General features: G+C 30.8%; 2 protein-coding genes across 2 annotated transcripts in view; one reads left to right on the forward strand and one right to left on the reverse strand.

Annotated features, from left to right (window-relative positions):
* Nucleotides 1–5,852, forward strand: part of LOC130893353 (G protein-coupled receptor kinase 2) — a 35,965-nt gene extending 30,113 nt beyond the window's left edge. The window contains exons 7-9 of the mRNA XM_057799368.1: nt 84–439; nt 1,592–1,855; nt 2,467–5,852. Of these exons, the coding sequence (XP_057655351.1) occupies nt 84–439; nt 1,592–1,855; nt 2,467–2,541 (695 nt within the window). The 3' untranslated portion in view covers nt 2,542–5,852. The remainder of the gene's footprint in view (nt 1–83; nt 440–1,591; nt 1,856–2,466) is intronic.
* Nucleotides 5,853–7,592: 1,740 nt separating this feature from the next.
* On the reverse strand, nt 7,593–17,012 carry LOC130893354 (lysyl oxidase homolog 3). Its single transcript, XM_057799369.1, has 7 exons — nt 16,599–17,012; nt 12,673–12,822; nt 12,319–12,490; nt 12,078–12,235; nt 9,340–9,519; nt 8,768–9,020; nt 7,593–8,179 (listed from the first exon to the last, which is right to left on the reverse strand). The coding sequence occupies exons 1-7, from the start codon at nt 16,777–16,779 to the stop codon at nt 7,804–7,806; spliced, it is 1,470 nt and encodes a 489-aa protein (XP_057655352.1). The 5' UTR covers nt 16,780–17,012; the 3' UTR covers nt 7,593–7,803.
* Nucleotides 17,013–17,219: the final 207 nt, after the last annotated feature.

Genomic DNA, 17,219 nt, shown 5'->3' on the forward strand with positions numbered 1-17,219 from the left:
AAATCTCACCAAAATGGTGATCATATAATTTATATAATAAATTTTTTTATTATTAATAAATTAATTAATAATCGTTTATTTAGCACCAGAAGTTATAGATAATGAAAGGTACACCTACAGCCCTGACTGGTTCAGTTTCGGATGCCTCCTCTACGAGATGATCGAGGGTCAGGCACCATTTAGGGCTCGAAAAGAAAAAGTAAAACGAGAAGAGGTCGATAGACGAGTGAAAAACGATCAAGAAAAATACTCGAATAAATTCAGCGAAGATGCCAAATCACTGTGCCAACAACTATTAGCGAAGAATCCACAGCAGAGACTAGGAGGTAAAGCCGGAAGGAGCGGTGCTTGTTCGGTTAAACAACATCAGTTTTTCAATTCGCACATCAATTGGAGACGATTGGAGGCCGGCATGATCGATCCGCCATTTGTTCCAGACGTAAGTTCAATATTTACAACTGTTCTAATTTATTTACGAGGGATGGTTTTTATAACATTAACTAACTTTCCTATACCCCCTGTATACTCACTTGAAGCTCTTCGTTGCTACTGTACCAAGCCGTTCATTTTTTTAGTAAATTATAATCACTAGGGTCTAGATCAAGATTGTAAGGTGGATGGTATTCCCAGTAGCCCTTTTGTCACTTTGCCACTATATACTTTAATTTTAGACACAAACAGTCCTTGTACAAAGTAACTAAACTAATTTTTTTTCTGTTAAAATTTGATTCTGTAAATTTTTGCTGTACCGATGAGTTGCTACCGAACAAGTCGTACATTGAAGTAAATTATAGTCACTAGGTCCTAGATCAAGACTGTAAGGTGGATGGTATTCCCAGTAGTTCCTTTGTCACTTTACTACTATTTAATTTATTTTTAAACGCAAACAGTATTCGTACAAAGTAACTAAACTAATTTTTTTACTTTAAAACTAATTCTGTAAGATTTTGATGTACTGATAAGTTGCAACTAGTGTTAAAGATGTGCTTCCAAAAGTTATCACAAAAATTGTGTATTTTTTTTTATCTCAACTATTCTGAAATTATTCAAACTGTTGTCTTATTTCAGAAGTTACTGAAAACTGGTGTTAAGGTAACTGAATTGTTTAATTATAATTTCCTATGACAATAACAAAAAGAAAGCAAGAGGAACCAAGAAAAGTGGATATCTAGTACCAACAAAAGTTGATATCTAGTACCAACAAAAGTTGATATCTAGTACCAACAAAAGTTGAAATACCGAGAGAAAATGTTGGTTTAGATATAGAAGAAGACAGGAAGACCCAGATCTAGTGTCTCAGAAAAGTATATGAGGATTTAAATATAAAAGGAAGCAGTAAATGGAAAGAAAAAACTAAAGACAAGATTTTTCACAAACATGGTTTCCATAATAATTTTAGTAACATTCCAGATGATATACCAGTAATTGGTCACCAAGAAGTTCTAAATATAACCCACTTGGTTTTTCTATTTACGGTCATAAAATTACTTCTTGTAGATTTAAATTTAACGCCCATTTTCGGTGCCTTCGCCATTTTTTCATCCAAATAACGAATAATTGTGTTTTATTCAAAATTAAAATTTTCTTTCAGCCTCATGCGGTGTACGCCAAAGATGTTTTAGACATTGAACAGTTTTCTACAGTGAAAGGTGTGAATATAGACGAAAGTGACGCTAGTTTTTACAGTAAATTCAATACGGGTTGTGTTTCGATACCGTGGCAAACCGAAATGATCGAAACCGATTGTTTCAGACAGTTGAATATATTCGGACCCAACAGTTCGAGAACGCCTGATCTAGTTCTACAACCAGTGGCTGTTTCGGAAAATGAGGGCTGTTTCCCTTTTAGGCGGAAGGTATAAAACATTTTTATTTATCAATATAAAACAAATTTAGGTCTTTTTGGATCTAGAATAACAGAAATCTGATGATACTTGATGTGAATTAGATTCTCATTCATTACAAACTTTTTATTATTCTTTAGTGTTTTCTTCTTATATTATTTCTTGTACATTTGTTTATACTGTAAATGTTATGTTACTAAACACACTGTATAATATCAGTACACTATAGTCCTTTGAGCCTGATAGACTTATGGCAGTCTCGAAGGACTATAAAGTGTAACTATGATTGTTGATGTTCCAGAAAATTCCTTAGAACCTGATTTTTGTTTATAATTTTGTTTTGTTTTAAGCTTTGTCATAACACTTTTATCAATGAAGGGGCAGTGAAAGGCTTGAAGGACCATAAAGTGTGACTATGGTTAATGTTGCAGAAATTCCTTTGGATCTGGTTTTTGTTCATGATTTTTACATTTAGGGTTTTTTTGTAACACTTTACTCAATATAGCGACTTGTGGCAGGAACGAAGGACCATAAAAGTGTGACTATGATTGTTAGTGTTCCAGAAATTCATTAGTATGTGGTTTGGTAGTAAAGTTTTTGAATTTTACAATTTTCTGTTTCAGAAAAAACAGCTACCTAGAACTCAACCGATACCCATCAACCCTACATTGTTACCTCAAACTGATAGTGAGAGATGATAGCCAGAATGAGTTAAATCTCACAAACCATCTATATCTCTCTTTTTTGGACTTCGGAGCCCTATTTAACGGTTGATGTTCGACTGCAAGGAAGTTTGAAAAAAACGTATAGTTGAGACGACTATGGAAGAAAATTACTGTTAAATTTATTAAATTTTTATAAAAAATACCTTTAGTCTAAGGTCATTTGAACAAAATTGTTTGTTAATGAATTTAGATCGAAGAGTAAAATTTTCTTTTCATGTTCAAGATGTGAGAAAGGGTCAGTACAATTTTGCTACTCCAAACTACCTATGATACTAGTCGTGGAGATGGGGTGAACCACCATCCATTCATTAATATATTGAGTATTTTTTACTATCTGAAAAAAATTAATTCAATACCAAAAATTTCAGTATTGAACTTGAATTTTTGAATTTATTAGTTAACTAAATATATCTTTTTTTTACTCCCTGAACACAACCACTTTACCAATTCTCATAATTTGGTCCTTTGAGCCGGGTATGAACCACCGACTTATACAATTGTCGAAGGACTAGACTGATAATAGTGAGTGCTAGTGTGGATGTATTTAATTATCACTATAAAATTCGAAACCCGCCATAATTTATGATAATACATCACTCTTATGTCCTGTTTCTTCTTATTTTATTTTCTTATTTCTTTTGGGCTTCGAATTGAGACTCTTTGTGTCCTCTTTTAACCCATTGTCTCCATAATTTTCTATCTCTAGTAAATATTTTCTTTTTATTTAGAGTTTTTCCTTTATTTCGTCAAATTTCCTCTATTCTGGTCAATCCATTGTCTTCCTGTTGTTTCTCTTTGCTTTTTTATTGTTGTTACCCATTTCCCAACATTTACCGTGATGGAAAAGTTGATAAAGAACGTGGGATAGAGAATTTTAATTATAAAATCCAAAGCATACCATAAATTATGGTACTACATCACTCTTATGTTCTATTTCTTGTTTTATCTTCTTATACCTTTGGGCTTCGAATTTAGACCCTTTGTGTCCTTTTTCAACGCATTTTCTCCATAATTTTCTATCTCTAGTAAATACTTTTATTAAGTCCAATATTCTCTATTCTAGTCAATCAAAACTACACTGATTACAAAAATTCAATTTCGAAACTGAATTTGTAAAATTCCTGGATTTAATTTCTACTTGAAAGTACTCTAATTGTAGAAAAATCCTATTTATCTCCATGGTTGCAATTAGAGCAAAATTATTTTGAAATTATGTGACCCATTTTTGTTAATTATTAGTATCTGATTGTAAAAATGCATTTTATAAAAGCAAAAATTTTGGAGAATACGTACAATTTTTACTTTTGACAATGCACAATTTTCAAAATGCACAAAAAATATCGTTTTTTTATTATAACCTATTTCTCAAAAAAAAATTGGACAAATTTCAATTTTACCAGAAGTTTTAAGTTTATAATAAGTTGAAAAAATCTATTTTTCATTTACAATTAACTTTTTGATTATTTTTGTATCTTTTTTTGTTAAAAAAATTTTCTACATCACCAGGTACATTACGTCGTATTTTTCCCATTTGAAAATTTTTCTACCTAAAAACAAGATTTTTCCTCATCTTCTTTAACTATACTCCATTATTTCTTGAACCTTTTCTATTTTTACTTTATTTTTGTCGTTTTTTTTTTTCAATTCTAACTAATCCTTGTTGATTAATTAAGTCTCCCTAGTTATTATTGATAGACATTTTCAATAATATTAAGAAGGAAAATTTTCATTACAGCATTGCCACATAGTGGAATTGTATCAAAAAAGGAGTGTTTTACTGTTGGAAAAGCTTTTATGTAAAGAGAACACAAGGAAAAAGTAATAGAAAGGAAATATGATGCCAAATCTAAATTACAAGAATCAATAATAATTGATAAATGAAATAGAAAAATTTATTATCTGGGATAAAATGGAGTCAAATAATAAAAATTTCAAAAAGAAAATTGAAAATATAGAATGGACGCTAATGGAAATAGAAAACTACAATAAAAATTGTATCAGATGGAAAATCAATTAATTTTCGATCTAATAAAGAAGAGTTTTTTCTTCGTTACAATCAGTCCAATGGTTTTTAGTCTTTTCTATGCAATTTTTATGAAACGATTTGTATAAATTTCCATTCATTTGCTATTTTTTCCAATGGGTACTTTCATCGAATTTTGAACCGATGTATTTTTTGCCGAAATAAGTCGTGTGTATAAAAAATACGGAAACCATAAACTTTCCAGGCGATTTTTACGTTTTTTATCCCAGTCTAGTCCACTCAGGTGATTGACGTTTTGATTCAGGTGTGTAGTGGTGACATATCAACGCAAAAATTCGCAAACACCGTCATTTTTTGGTACTCAAATGCTGATTTGAATTGTTGTCAAACAATTCCAAATGATACTTATTCCTCATTTTCATGTTCAAGTCTTTTTTATATTTTTTAGTCGTTCTGATCGTTGGAACTTCATCGATGCTTGTACTTTGAACTCCGTACCAGTTAATAGGGGGTTGATTTTGTTGAAGAAAAGTCACCATAATACTTTTCTATCCATACTTTTGGCTCAACAATTGGAAAACAATGATTAATTCATAGTTGATTTATTTTTTTTTTATTTTACAAAATACTTTATGGGAAAGACAAAAATATGTTTAATAGGGATATAGTGGTTGAATAATTCAATAGATAAAATTAATATTATATTTTTGGAAATGTCCCAAAGAAAATATTTGATTTAACAAAAAAAGAATACAAAAATAAATAGCATTGAATATGAATTATTGGAAAACGTTTACATCACAATAAATAATAATTGAAAAAAATATAAGTATTTCTCCACTTATGACATTAAATATGTACCGGGGGAGTATACAAATTAAGGTACCTTGCAGGTTTGTGTATTTCGATGAAACTTTGAAGAATAAACGGAATGTAATTTTTGTAACACTTGGCTCATTTTGTATCGACTGTAAATGCATAATTATCATCAAAATTCGTGGCATTAACATTTGATTTTAGCTCAAATTTTAGTATATTGACAAAGTATTTTTTATTATTTGTTTTTAATGCTGGTTAAGTACAAAATATCAAAATCTTGTCTTTATTTTTACATATACGTTTCTATGTATTTAAATTTATTGCTCAAATTTTCTTTTTATACTTAAGACCTAATTGATTTTGTTTAAAGTAAAATTCTTGTTACGAATGTCGATATTTCATTCCACAATCACAATTTTGTGTAAAAAAAAGTGTCTAAAATTGATGTCATTGAAAAAAGATCATTATATTGTTTAATTTAGTCAAGTGTTTTCTTTTTCAAGTGTGAATACCAAACTTCGATTCCTATCTTGATCCCTAAGGAGTATTTTAGACAAATTGTTATTGGATTATCAAGAAAACACCCTGTAAATCACCCGAATATAATGAAAATCAAGATTTTTCACGTTATAATTGAAATTTCAAGGCTTTTTTCACTTCTTAGAACAGTTTCAAAATATTTAGTGTCTGCTTAGACATATAAACAAAGGATAAGAATAATAACTTGACCAACTATTATGTTGAAGAAAAAAAAATGATTTTAGTGGGAAGTATAATTAAAAATAACTTTTTTAGCTTGGTGGAGAAATAAAAGCATCAACCCTCGTATTAAAGTCCAAAATCAATGGATCCAATCAACCAGCGACTTGCTAACTGAGAAATCGAATACAATATTTCGTATTACCACTACACCAACACTTACAATTAATTTTTTCAAATTATGATGAAATAAAACTATAAAAGTTCAAAATCTCATAAACTCATGGTTCAATAGAACCATTGAAAAATGTCAACTGGAGCTAGTACTGCTTTATTATCTGTTCCAGTACCAGAAATTCTAACTTAAATGAAGAACCAATCGATTAAGATAAAGTGAAAAACCCATGAACTCATCCAACCAATAGAACCAAAGTAAAGGAACCAATTGTTACATAAGGTGTCCTCTTTACAAAGAAGGCGGTTTCAGAAGCTGTACCCATGGAATTCAACCCAGTTCATGAAATAAATAGGGAAAAGTTGAAAATTCCATGAACTCATAGTCTAATCCAACCAATAGAACCCAAGTAAACGAACCAATTGTTATATGAGGTATCCTCTATACAAAGATGACTGTTTTAGAAGCTATACCTATAAAATGAACTCCAGATCATAAAATGAAACTAGAAAAATTGAAAATGTTTTCTACATGAAGAAGATGGTTCCAGAAGCAGTACCCATGAAACTCACTCCAGATCATTAAATAAAACTAAAACAGTTCAAAACATCATAAACTCATGACCAAATCCAATTAACAGAAACAAAGTAAAGGAACCAATTGTTATATGGGGTGTTCTTGATATAAAGAAGACGGTTTCAGAAGCTGTCTAATCCAACTGATCAATCAAATTGTTAAGTAAGGTATCAATCAATGCAGATCATGAAATAAAATTTGAAAATCCCATAAACTCGTGGTCAAATCTAAGCAAAGAAGAGGAACCAGTTGGAATATAAGATGTTTTTTACATGACGAAAGATGGTTCCATAAAATTCACTCCATTTTGTGAAATAAAATAGAAAGAATTGAAATCCCATATTTTTATGGCCAAATCCAACCAGAACCATTGGATAATTTCCACTGGGCCCAGTGCTGCACCTATTATTTTATTAATGGCGTTTTTTTCAGTAATTTGTTAATAAAGAATTTGAAATAGTTATTTATGATACAAGTGCATGAGGTGATACTTTTGTAAACGAGTTGAGAAAATGAAAGATTTCTATGACTTTGTATTTTAATGAGTCTAATTGTTTTCAAACCTTTTATTTTGGTCCACTCTCTATATATTTGATCAAATGAATTCATTTTAGGAGAAAATTTGTACAATTTTATAGGAAAGAATTCGTTTTTCAATCTCTATTAATTAAAAAAATTAGGGATGTATGTTGTACTGGTTACAGTTTCCTTTATTTCTCCTTTTTTTACACGTTGTCGTCGATAATCCATATTTAATAGTGCATAATAAAATGATAGGTAGTTTTAGATTTTATTAAATATTAAAAAAAACATTCTAAAACTAAAAGCAATGAATATTTGTTGGAAAAAACTATATGTCCAAAATTACTTCCAATTATTAAATCTTGAAAAATACAGTACCCTGAGGATGAAAACACAGAATTCCCCCCAGGAATGAAACGTTGAAAATCCATATTTTTACAAAAAAACTAATCCCATCAACCTAAGGCCTTTGTACACTACAATTAGTAACCGTACCGTAATATTCCGTATAATGAAAATCACAAACCGCAGCATTATTTTCAAAAGTCATCTCCGCCACCTTAAATTCCGGGTTAACTGCCACTTTCATGGTATACACCCCCGGTTTCAGATCAGTAATATCTACCCATTGACAGTCCACTGTATATTTATAAATATCCGAACAGTTTACTGATATTCCTTGATCCCCATAATTAGCACAAGCATATTTCGGAGCCACTCCAGGGAGACACTGATTATCTTCCAAACAGAAAGAAGCTTTGTGACCTTCTGCTACTCGTTGCCCTTTTCCATCGTATATATCAAATGTTGCAAAAACTTCCATACTGTGATAGTGCCTAACGACAAAAAATAAAAAAATTAAAATGTCTTGTATCATAACTTTTTTTTTTATTTCTACATGTTTCACTCAAAATTAATGTCACAAATGTCTTCTCAGTTGTTTTTGTACATTCGATAGTATATTATTATAACATCCACGTTCTTTTCAAAATACATTATAAATGACTTATTTTACCTATGTTGGAATCTTTTTCAATAATTACTCTTTACGGTTACCTTCTATAATCATATCCAGGACAAAAAAGGACATTGAGTGACAGATAAACGATGATTTAATTGTTTAAATATCTTGTAGCACAAAATTTTTGTATTTCAACATTTTTCACAATGTCACCGATCTCTTCTCAGTTGTTTTTGTACATTCGTTAGTTGTATATTTATCTAACATCCACTTTTTTTTCAAAATACTTTATAAATGATTTATTTTAACTATGTTTGTATCGTTGTTTATAATTACTCTTTACAACCTTCTTTAATCATATCCAGGACAAAAAAAGGGCAGTGAGTGACAGATAAACGATGGTTTTAAAAGTTTAAAGCGACTCCAGTTTCTTTTTAGCAATCGAATAAAACAATATACTCACATATGACACATATGCCATTCCCACAAATGTTTAGGAATGGCCGGCCTGAAATCGGCATTACCAGCGTTAAATATTTTAGCAGTGAATTTCAATAACCTCCTAGAATCCAAATGCCAAGCTGGGTTTTCCTTTTGAATTTCGTAAGCAGTTGTAGCGACACAATTTTCTTCCATGGCGCATTGGAGATAAAACATTTGCCTGTCTTCTAAATGGGCAGATCTCATGAGCTCATAGTGGTCGATAGATAAATCCGCTGAAATAAGGGATATTTTATATTGTAACGAAGTTAGTTAGATCTTCTTTCACCAATAATTGATTTTTACTTTTATGTTTACGCAGTTTGCGAACGTTCTAGGGTATTCTAGAATGTTCGGAATGTATTTGGAGACAAAAATATTCAAAAACGAATTGGTTGGTTATAAACGCAATCCCAGAGGAAAGTTGGGAAATAGAATTTACTAAAAAATGTCAAAAAAGCAGCAAGGGTTAGAGTAAAAATTGACCACGAAAGAGGTTTAGTGACAACCTAGAGGAAGAAAAAACAGGTTACAGTGTACGGAAATATTTCTTACCTAATGTTTGGGTACAAGAAACAGCTGCGACATCAGTACTTTCACATTGTCCAACGGAATGCTCGTCATACATACATTCCTTCAAGGATTTTTCATTTCCTATACATTTTATGTTAGCTAAACTTTGTTTGGTTAGATTTCCTCCAAAGTAATTGGTTTGCATAGCGTCACTTGCAAAACCTAGAAATTAAAAACAAAACTATCGTTGTCCCCTCGTTTTTTGCACTAGATTTCGATTTTTTTATCAAACTCTTTATGGGTTTGTGAAATATGAAACTTTCGTTTGATTTTATGAGTTAAATGTTATCGTAAAAGCATTTATAATCGTTTATAATTTTATTGAAAATCCTTTAAACGTTGATATAATTATTTTTTCTTAATCTACAAAAAAAAGAAAATTTGAAAAAAATCGTACGAAAAGGTTCATCTATTTATTTTTTGTAGACTAAAGTTTTTGAAAATTCATTTTTTTAAATAATTTTATATAATAACATTTATAAATATAATTAGATCATACTAAAAGCAAACCTAATCTGAAAATTTACAAATATTAGAAAAAATTAATTTTGAGGTTAAAAAAATGAAAAATCAACATTTTTGTACATTTTTTTCAATATATTCTTTCTTTTTGTAAAGATTAAGATGAAATATTGAAAAAATCTAATTTGATAACGAATAAGCGAGTTTCCATAAACATTTAAGGCACTAAAACTAATAAAAACTTAAGAATGTTTTTTTAATTCTACTTTGATTAAAATGTAGAGAATTTAAAAAAATGAACATTTTTGTATAATTTTTTTAATATCTTCATTTTTTTGTATACATCAAGAAAAAAACATATAAAAACTATTTGATCACTTATAACATTTCCATGAACATTTAAGACACTAAAAGTAATATAAACTCAAACTTGAACAATATTCAACATTTTTGTTTAATTTGTTCATTTTTTTTTGAGAAAAAGAAATATTAAAACTTTATTCAATTACTTATAAAAAAGTTATCAACAATTTTATGTGATTTAGTGATTTTACATGAATATTTTAATCATTAAAGCTAATATAAGTATCAATTTTTTATCCCCGTAATTTTTTTTCACTATAAAAACAAAAATTTTAAACAACAAAATTCATTAAATCGGATGAACTTTCAGTTTTCTGGAGTGAAAACAACAAGGAGACTGTGATACTATAAAATTGCCAAAAAGAGGTGTAAATATACCACATCTTAAATGTAAATTAAATAAATAAAATAGCAAATAAATATTTAAATAAACATAACAATATTTCATGAATCCGCGCTAAAATCAAAGAAAAATGGTCCTGAAAGTGACTGAATGAAGACAGTTACACAAAAGATAAAAAATTACTCATAGTTTTCTAGAAAATCCACGAGAAAAACTGTATTACAACGATCCAACTTCATCAAATGTTTTCATCCTTATAAAGCTCAGCTTTTGTTTATTATTTACTATAAACATATTGATGTGACCACCCTGTGTAATTTAGTCATGGGTCAAGTCATGTTGAAGTGTAATACTTCAATGTATTTGACATTGCTTTCAGAAGGAATTTAACTCCCAGTGACATTTGTTATCAAAAAACTCCAAAAGTATCACTTTTACTCTATCTAACAACACTTTATTGTTATCCCTGTACAAATAAATGTGTTTTATGGCTAAAAATCGATATTAATTCATAGTCAGTCAATAATTCAACACCATAATCCATCGAAACCTTTCGAAGGTCTTTGCTTTTCTTTCTGGAATCTTCTTGAAATTTGATCAGTTGTTGTTGCTATTCTCTATTTGTGTTCACATTTTCCTTTTTCTTTTACGAAACAATGGACCTGAAGGTTGAAATTTTCCCAAAGCTCTTAAAACAATTGATGCTAACCATTTTGCTATCTTTTCATAAGTTCTTGGCAACTAATCAACTTCCAGAAGCCTGTTCACTACAGTTGAAGTACACCATAATACTTCAAAATCAGTCAAAGGTCTTTGCTTGGTATTTTTTTATTTAGTTTCTCATTTCTTCTTAAAATTCCATCCGTTCTTGTAGCTATTCTCTATTTGTGATTAAATTTTCTGAGTTATTGGCTTATAATCAACTTCTAGAAGCCATTTCACTACAGTTGAAGAATACCATAGTCCTCCAAAATCCATCGAAGGTCTTTGCTTGTGTTTATTTAAAGTAATTTCCCATTTCTTCCAAAATTTTCCCAAAACTTTCGAAACAATTGATGCTAACAATTTTGCCATAATTTCCTGAGTTCTTGTCTTCTAATCAACTTCCAAAAGCCTTTTTCACAACAGTTGAAGTACACCATAATCATTCGAAGGTCTTTGATTAAATTTCTTTGATATAGTTTCCCATATCTTCTTCAAATTTCATCATTTTTTGTTGCTCTTTTTTATTTGTGTCAACAATTTCCGTTCCTTTTTTGAAAAAATGGCCCTAAAGCTTGAAAAATGTCCTTAAAACTTTTGAAATATTTGATTTTCCCACATAAATTTCCTTAGCTATATATTAATAAGTTATTATTCAGTACTCAACTTATACAGATTAAAAAACTTTAATTCAACATTTTTTTTGAAAATCTTACAAAAATCAAAATATTAAAGTTATTTTATGGATACAATGTATAATAATAACAAATAATGTAGTCAGAAGAAAGATAAATGAAGAGATAACAAAAAAAGTTAAAATACAGTAGAGGATACCAAATAACAAACTCACCCATATCCAAAGTCTTGCAAACGACTAAAGATTCAAGTAAAGACCAACCGTCTCCACAAACTACCTCCCATTCATCTTGAATTTTAATTTCCACCCTTCCTTCAGTTTTCACTCTACCATTGGTCAATCTCACTTTCATATTTTTCGGTAATCGGATCCTACAAAGTTCCAAACTCAACAAACCAAAACAAAATATCCAGAATCACACAGTATTTAAAAAATAAGTAAACTGAATATTTACATGTTGCTTGTATGTCTTGGAGCTTGTTTCTTCAATATATCTTCGGGTTTCTCACATATAACACCAGCGGCTTCAGTAGGGGTACAATCGTGCTGTCCCCATCCATCAAATCGACAATTGGTTATTTCAGTATCCGTGTTATCACAATATACATTGTCCATCCAGAATTTTCCTTCAATTAACATCAAAACGAAGGTCTAAATTTATTATTTATATAAGTACCGTTTCCATATATTTTCAAATAATTTGAATGCGACACACTATATATAATGTATTATTAATAATATATGATTCGTTATTAAGTTTTTTTAATCAATTTAAAAAGTAGAAGCTTGAAGAAATTTTTTTACTTACTTTTAGCTGGACCAAAATAAGAATTTGCTGTCGGTACAGCATTTTCTCCGGAATATCCAAGCTGTTTACAAATAATTTTCGCTTCGGTTACGTCCCATTCATCGTCACATATCGCGCCCCACGTACCGTCATGAAGAATTTCCACGTTCCCTATACAATTATATTATTTAAATACATATTTATACAGTATGGGTCTGTAATTTAGAATATCTACACATCCATTAAGTGCCTTTCAATAGAATAAACCACTTTGAACTTATTAAAACTTAATTTTTTACAGAATGATAATAATAATAATATTAATAGCACGATCTAGATAATCTAGAACGAAAATAGCCTCCCATTCGGATCTTAGGTTCGAGGCTGATCTAGAGGGTATATCAGGCAAAAATATCTTTTCTGCAATATATCAGATCTTAACACGAATATAAATGCTGTACATCTGCAGTTGAAGAAACCTCGTATTCCGGCTCTAGCAAAAACAAAATGGAACTACTCTACAACCTCAAAGGTTCACCTTGTATACTCTGGATACAACGTAAACACGCAATTCAGGACTCGACGTCTTCATTCAAAATTTTGAGACCTCAGAATTTGAATAAAACAAAAAATTATTTTGCTTACTATACAGACCTTTCAGCGATACCCGTTGGAGATTGTTTTGAGGTGTCATTTTGGCTTTACATCCACTCTGCACTTAAACCTGGAAGATATTTTGTACAAGACTCTACATCTTATTGTACTGCTTCCAAACTACATACACTCGTCCCGAAGGAGGCTATTTTTTTTTGGGGGCTCTTGTGTCCTACCTTCCTAGGTGTTAGTACTTAAGCCTTTAGCGAAATGGGTAGAGGATTCGCGCATTTTCCATGACTTGCTAGTAGAATCTTCTGTAATCATCCAAGATCTCCAGAGGTTCCTTGATCTTCTTACCAAGTATGGTTATCAATATTTTGGATTCTCTTAGGTCTGGAGTATTTTCACCAGTAAAACTGCAACTGATCCTGACCTTTCAGATGAACAGCCACCAATTTAATGTCGTTTCTGAACATTTTCAGAATTTCTTTGAACTTCTAGCTGATGTGGTTATGAATCTTTTGGATTCTCTTTGGCTTGGAGTGTTTTCCAGTAAGGCTCCATATGAACCTGACTCTAGTAGTTCCTTGAATTTCTAGCTGATGTTGTTCTGAATCCTTTGGATTCTCTTAGACCTGAAGTGTTTCTCCATCTAGTTCTTTAACAATCCTTTCCTTCGTTATTGATGTAACTTCTAATGAGACCACAATAGGATTCTAGTCTAAAATATGAAGTCGTTACCCCTTTTTGGTAAGGCTACCTGCTTTCTAATTGTCAGGTACGCTCTATAGTTTGTTTTTTTCTCTCAGGATAGCTTAGAAGTGCACTCAATAACTTTGAGAAACTTTATGGCCGCTTGGCTATAGGAGAGAATGTAAATGTACTATCTAATGAGCACATATGTTTATTGTTATCAACTCTGCTTGAAAAAATAGTAATTTTTTTAGTGGTATGATCCCAATTTAGCTCCCCGTGCTAACTTAGAGACATCTGCATACTAGATAGATGTATTTCGAGCCTTGGTAGATTTTTATTGACCCATGATTTGTGGTTTGAATCTTTTGGATACTCTTAGAACTTGAGTATTTTCCAGTAAGACTCCATCCGATTCTTATGCCATAGTAGGGTTCCAGTCCAAGATATGGAGTCGTTTTTTGACAAGGCTGTCTGCTTTTCTACCCAAATACTCCTGACCACGTTTGTTTATTAGCTATATCCTTTACAGGCAGTTATTTTCAAATCTTGCCCGTAAAATCGATTACCTGCAATGAAACCATCCACACGCAGAGAGTTTCATAATATAAATGTTCATCATGTCGGTTGGTTGAAATTTTTCAACAGAACTGGCGATGGAGGGCGGGAAACTGAAGATTTTGCCAATAGTCATGAACTGTCCCAACTTAACAAAAATCCACCAGAGTCCCCGATCGAGATAATTACTTTGCTAGCTTCTTAGACCTGTTTCTAACAGATCCTGATTTGCATCACTCGGAACATCAGATCACAAACTAATTACATCAACGTGTGAAACTAGGGTCCACCTAGACCACGTAAAGTTTTTCATAGATCAACCAAATCGAAACATCTAAAGCACTTCTTTTTATGTTTGCTTCAATTCCAATGACCTTTCCGAAGTAATCTTGACAGGTATGGAAGCCTATATTCCTTACTCCTTCATGGGCTTCGCAGACAACAATCCATAACTTGATAGAAACTGCACTAAAGCAGTCAATTAGGAAAATACTGCTTATCCCAAATGGCGCTCCTAGTACCGAAAATCGTACAAACTTTCTTGTCTCGAAAAATACCTGCAAGATGCTAGCAAAGAACGATATAATGAGAGTGTGAAAAACAAACTTCTCAATTGCCCTAACGGATAAAGGTATTTTTGGTCTGGAACAAAAGCGGTCAGCAGAAACTTTTGTAAGTCGAAAATTTCACCATGGCCTGGAGAAAATTTAACCGCAAAAGAAAAAGAGGACTGGTCGCATATTTGCTTCAAATTAAACTCTTGATTCGCTGGGAAAACTGCCACCTAGATTTGGTTTATCGATGCCTTCTAGGCTTGGACATCATTAAAGCCACTGGCCCCCTCCAATCATATCAATGAAATGTGCAGCTGAAGTAACAAGTCCGCTAGACAGACTCTTCTCCCAAACATATAAAAGAGATCTGCTCCTTGTAGATTAGAAACTTGCTCAGGTTCAATCCACATAAAAATAAAAGAATAAAAAGACAGTTCCTAACAACTACTGACCGATTGCTTCAGTCGCAGCCATTGTCATGGAGTCTGTAGTGAGGTAGACTCAATCTGATTGAGTGTAATGCAGAAAAGAGCTAGGCTGCTATTTTTACAAAGAAGGCACGCACTACAGCTCTGGATTTGGTCTTGTCAGGACAGAAAATATTACCATTACCGCAAATTCGCTTGTTATATGCTGAGGTTGAGAGCAATATGTCCCGGCATATTCTTGTGATCGAATTGAAAATGATACATAATTTGCTATAGTCAATTTATTTGGTGTTTTTCCTTTTTATTTATTTATTTTTTTTGTTGCTTTACCAATGGAATACAGCCTTAATTTTCTCGATATAATGTAAATTTATTATTATAATGACCACAACTAGTTTTTTAATGAATGTAAAATGGTAGCTTTGAAACAGTTTAAAAGTATCTTGAAGAACATTTCTAAGTTTCTTTAACATTTTTCTTATAGACCTTTTTATATAGTTCTCTTGATAAATGATGATTTTAGGTTTCTTTTAATAGAAAATTAGTGGTGAAAATTAACTTTTCGACTTATTTTGGTCTTCACCAAAATATATTTTGACCAATAGCACAGAAATATAGTTTCTGAATTCAATACATCTTGAAATCCAAATCACTGTATTTCCAAAAACTGATTTTTTATCACAGTTATTCATTTAAAATGATTTTTAAGTTGTAAAATGGTGGTTTCCAAACATTTAAAAGTATTTTGAAGAACATTTCTAACTTTCTTTAACCTTTTTCTTCTAGCAAACCTTTTTACTTAGTTCTCTTGATAAATGATGATGTTAGGTCTCTTTTATCAGGAAAGTAGTTGTGAAAATTAACTATTCGACTTATTTCGGTCTTTTTCCAAATATATTTAGGTCGAAAAGTCAATTTTCACCACTAATTTTCTAATAAAAGAGACCTAAAATGAAAACAATTTACCAAAATGAAAAATTTATATACATGTTTGTAACTTTTTTGGAACATGCAACTATTTTAATATATTACGTTTTAATCACACAGAATACATTATTTGTGATTATTATTATGATTTTTGTATTTACATTAAAATACGATGTACTTGGTACCATACCTTCAAATTCCCCGGCACCTCCTACTAATTTAATAGCACCGTCGACTTTTTTAAGCCTCTTGAGATGTTTTTTGATTAGTTGTGCCCGTTGGAGTTTTATCTCTGGCGGTGTATCACACAAAACAATTATTTCAACAATGCTTATTATCAAAAAACAAATTACCAATTTTTGTAACCACATACTGGTAATTGGAATGCTGTTTAATAAAAATTAAATTATCTATTGCATACAGTTTGTAGATAAATCGTGAACTAGTTCACTAAAACATGTGTGAAACTAATTTTTTGTTTCTTAAATCATTATAAGATCATCTTGATGACCTTTAATACTAATTATTTATAGGGGTTTGGTAAGTAATTAGGAACTTATGTAATGAAATTCGATGTTATTATCTGTTAAATGAATAATATTATGTCATCATTTGTTCTCTATTTAAATATATCAAGGTCCTCGTGGAATATTTATTGATATTATGAAGTGAATATTAATTATTTCGAGTGCACTATATCGATATTTGTAAACTAGAAAAATTCATTCTTCTATCTCTACAAAACATATTTCAAAACACTATAGATCCATAAAAATGTTTTGTCTATTGAAAAATAGGTTTTGTTCCTCGG

Source organism: Diorhabda carinulata, chromosome 4, assembly GCF_026250575.1.
Source record: "Diorhabda carinulata isolate Delta chromosome 4, icDioCari1.1, whole genome shotgun sequence".
NCBI classification, from domain to species: domain Eukaryota; kingdom Metazoa; phylum Arthropoda; class Insecta; order Coleoptera; family Chrysomelidae; genus Diorhabda; species Diorhabda carinulata.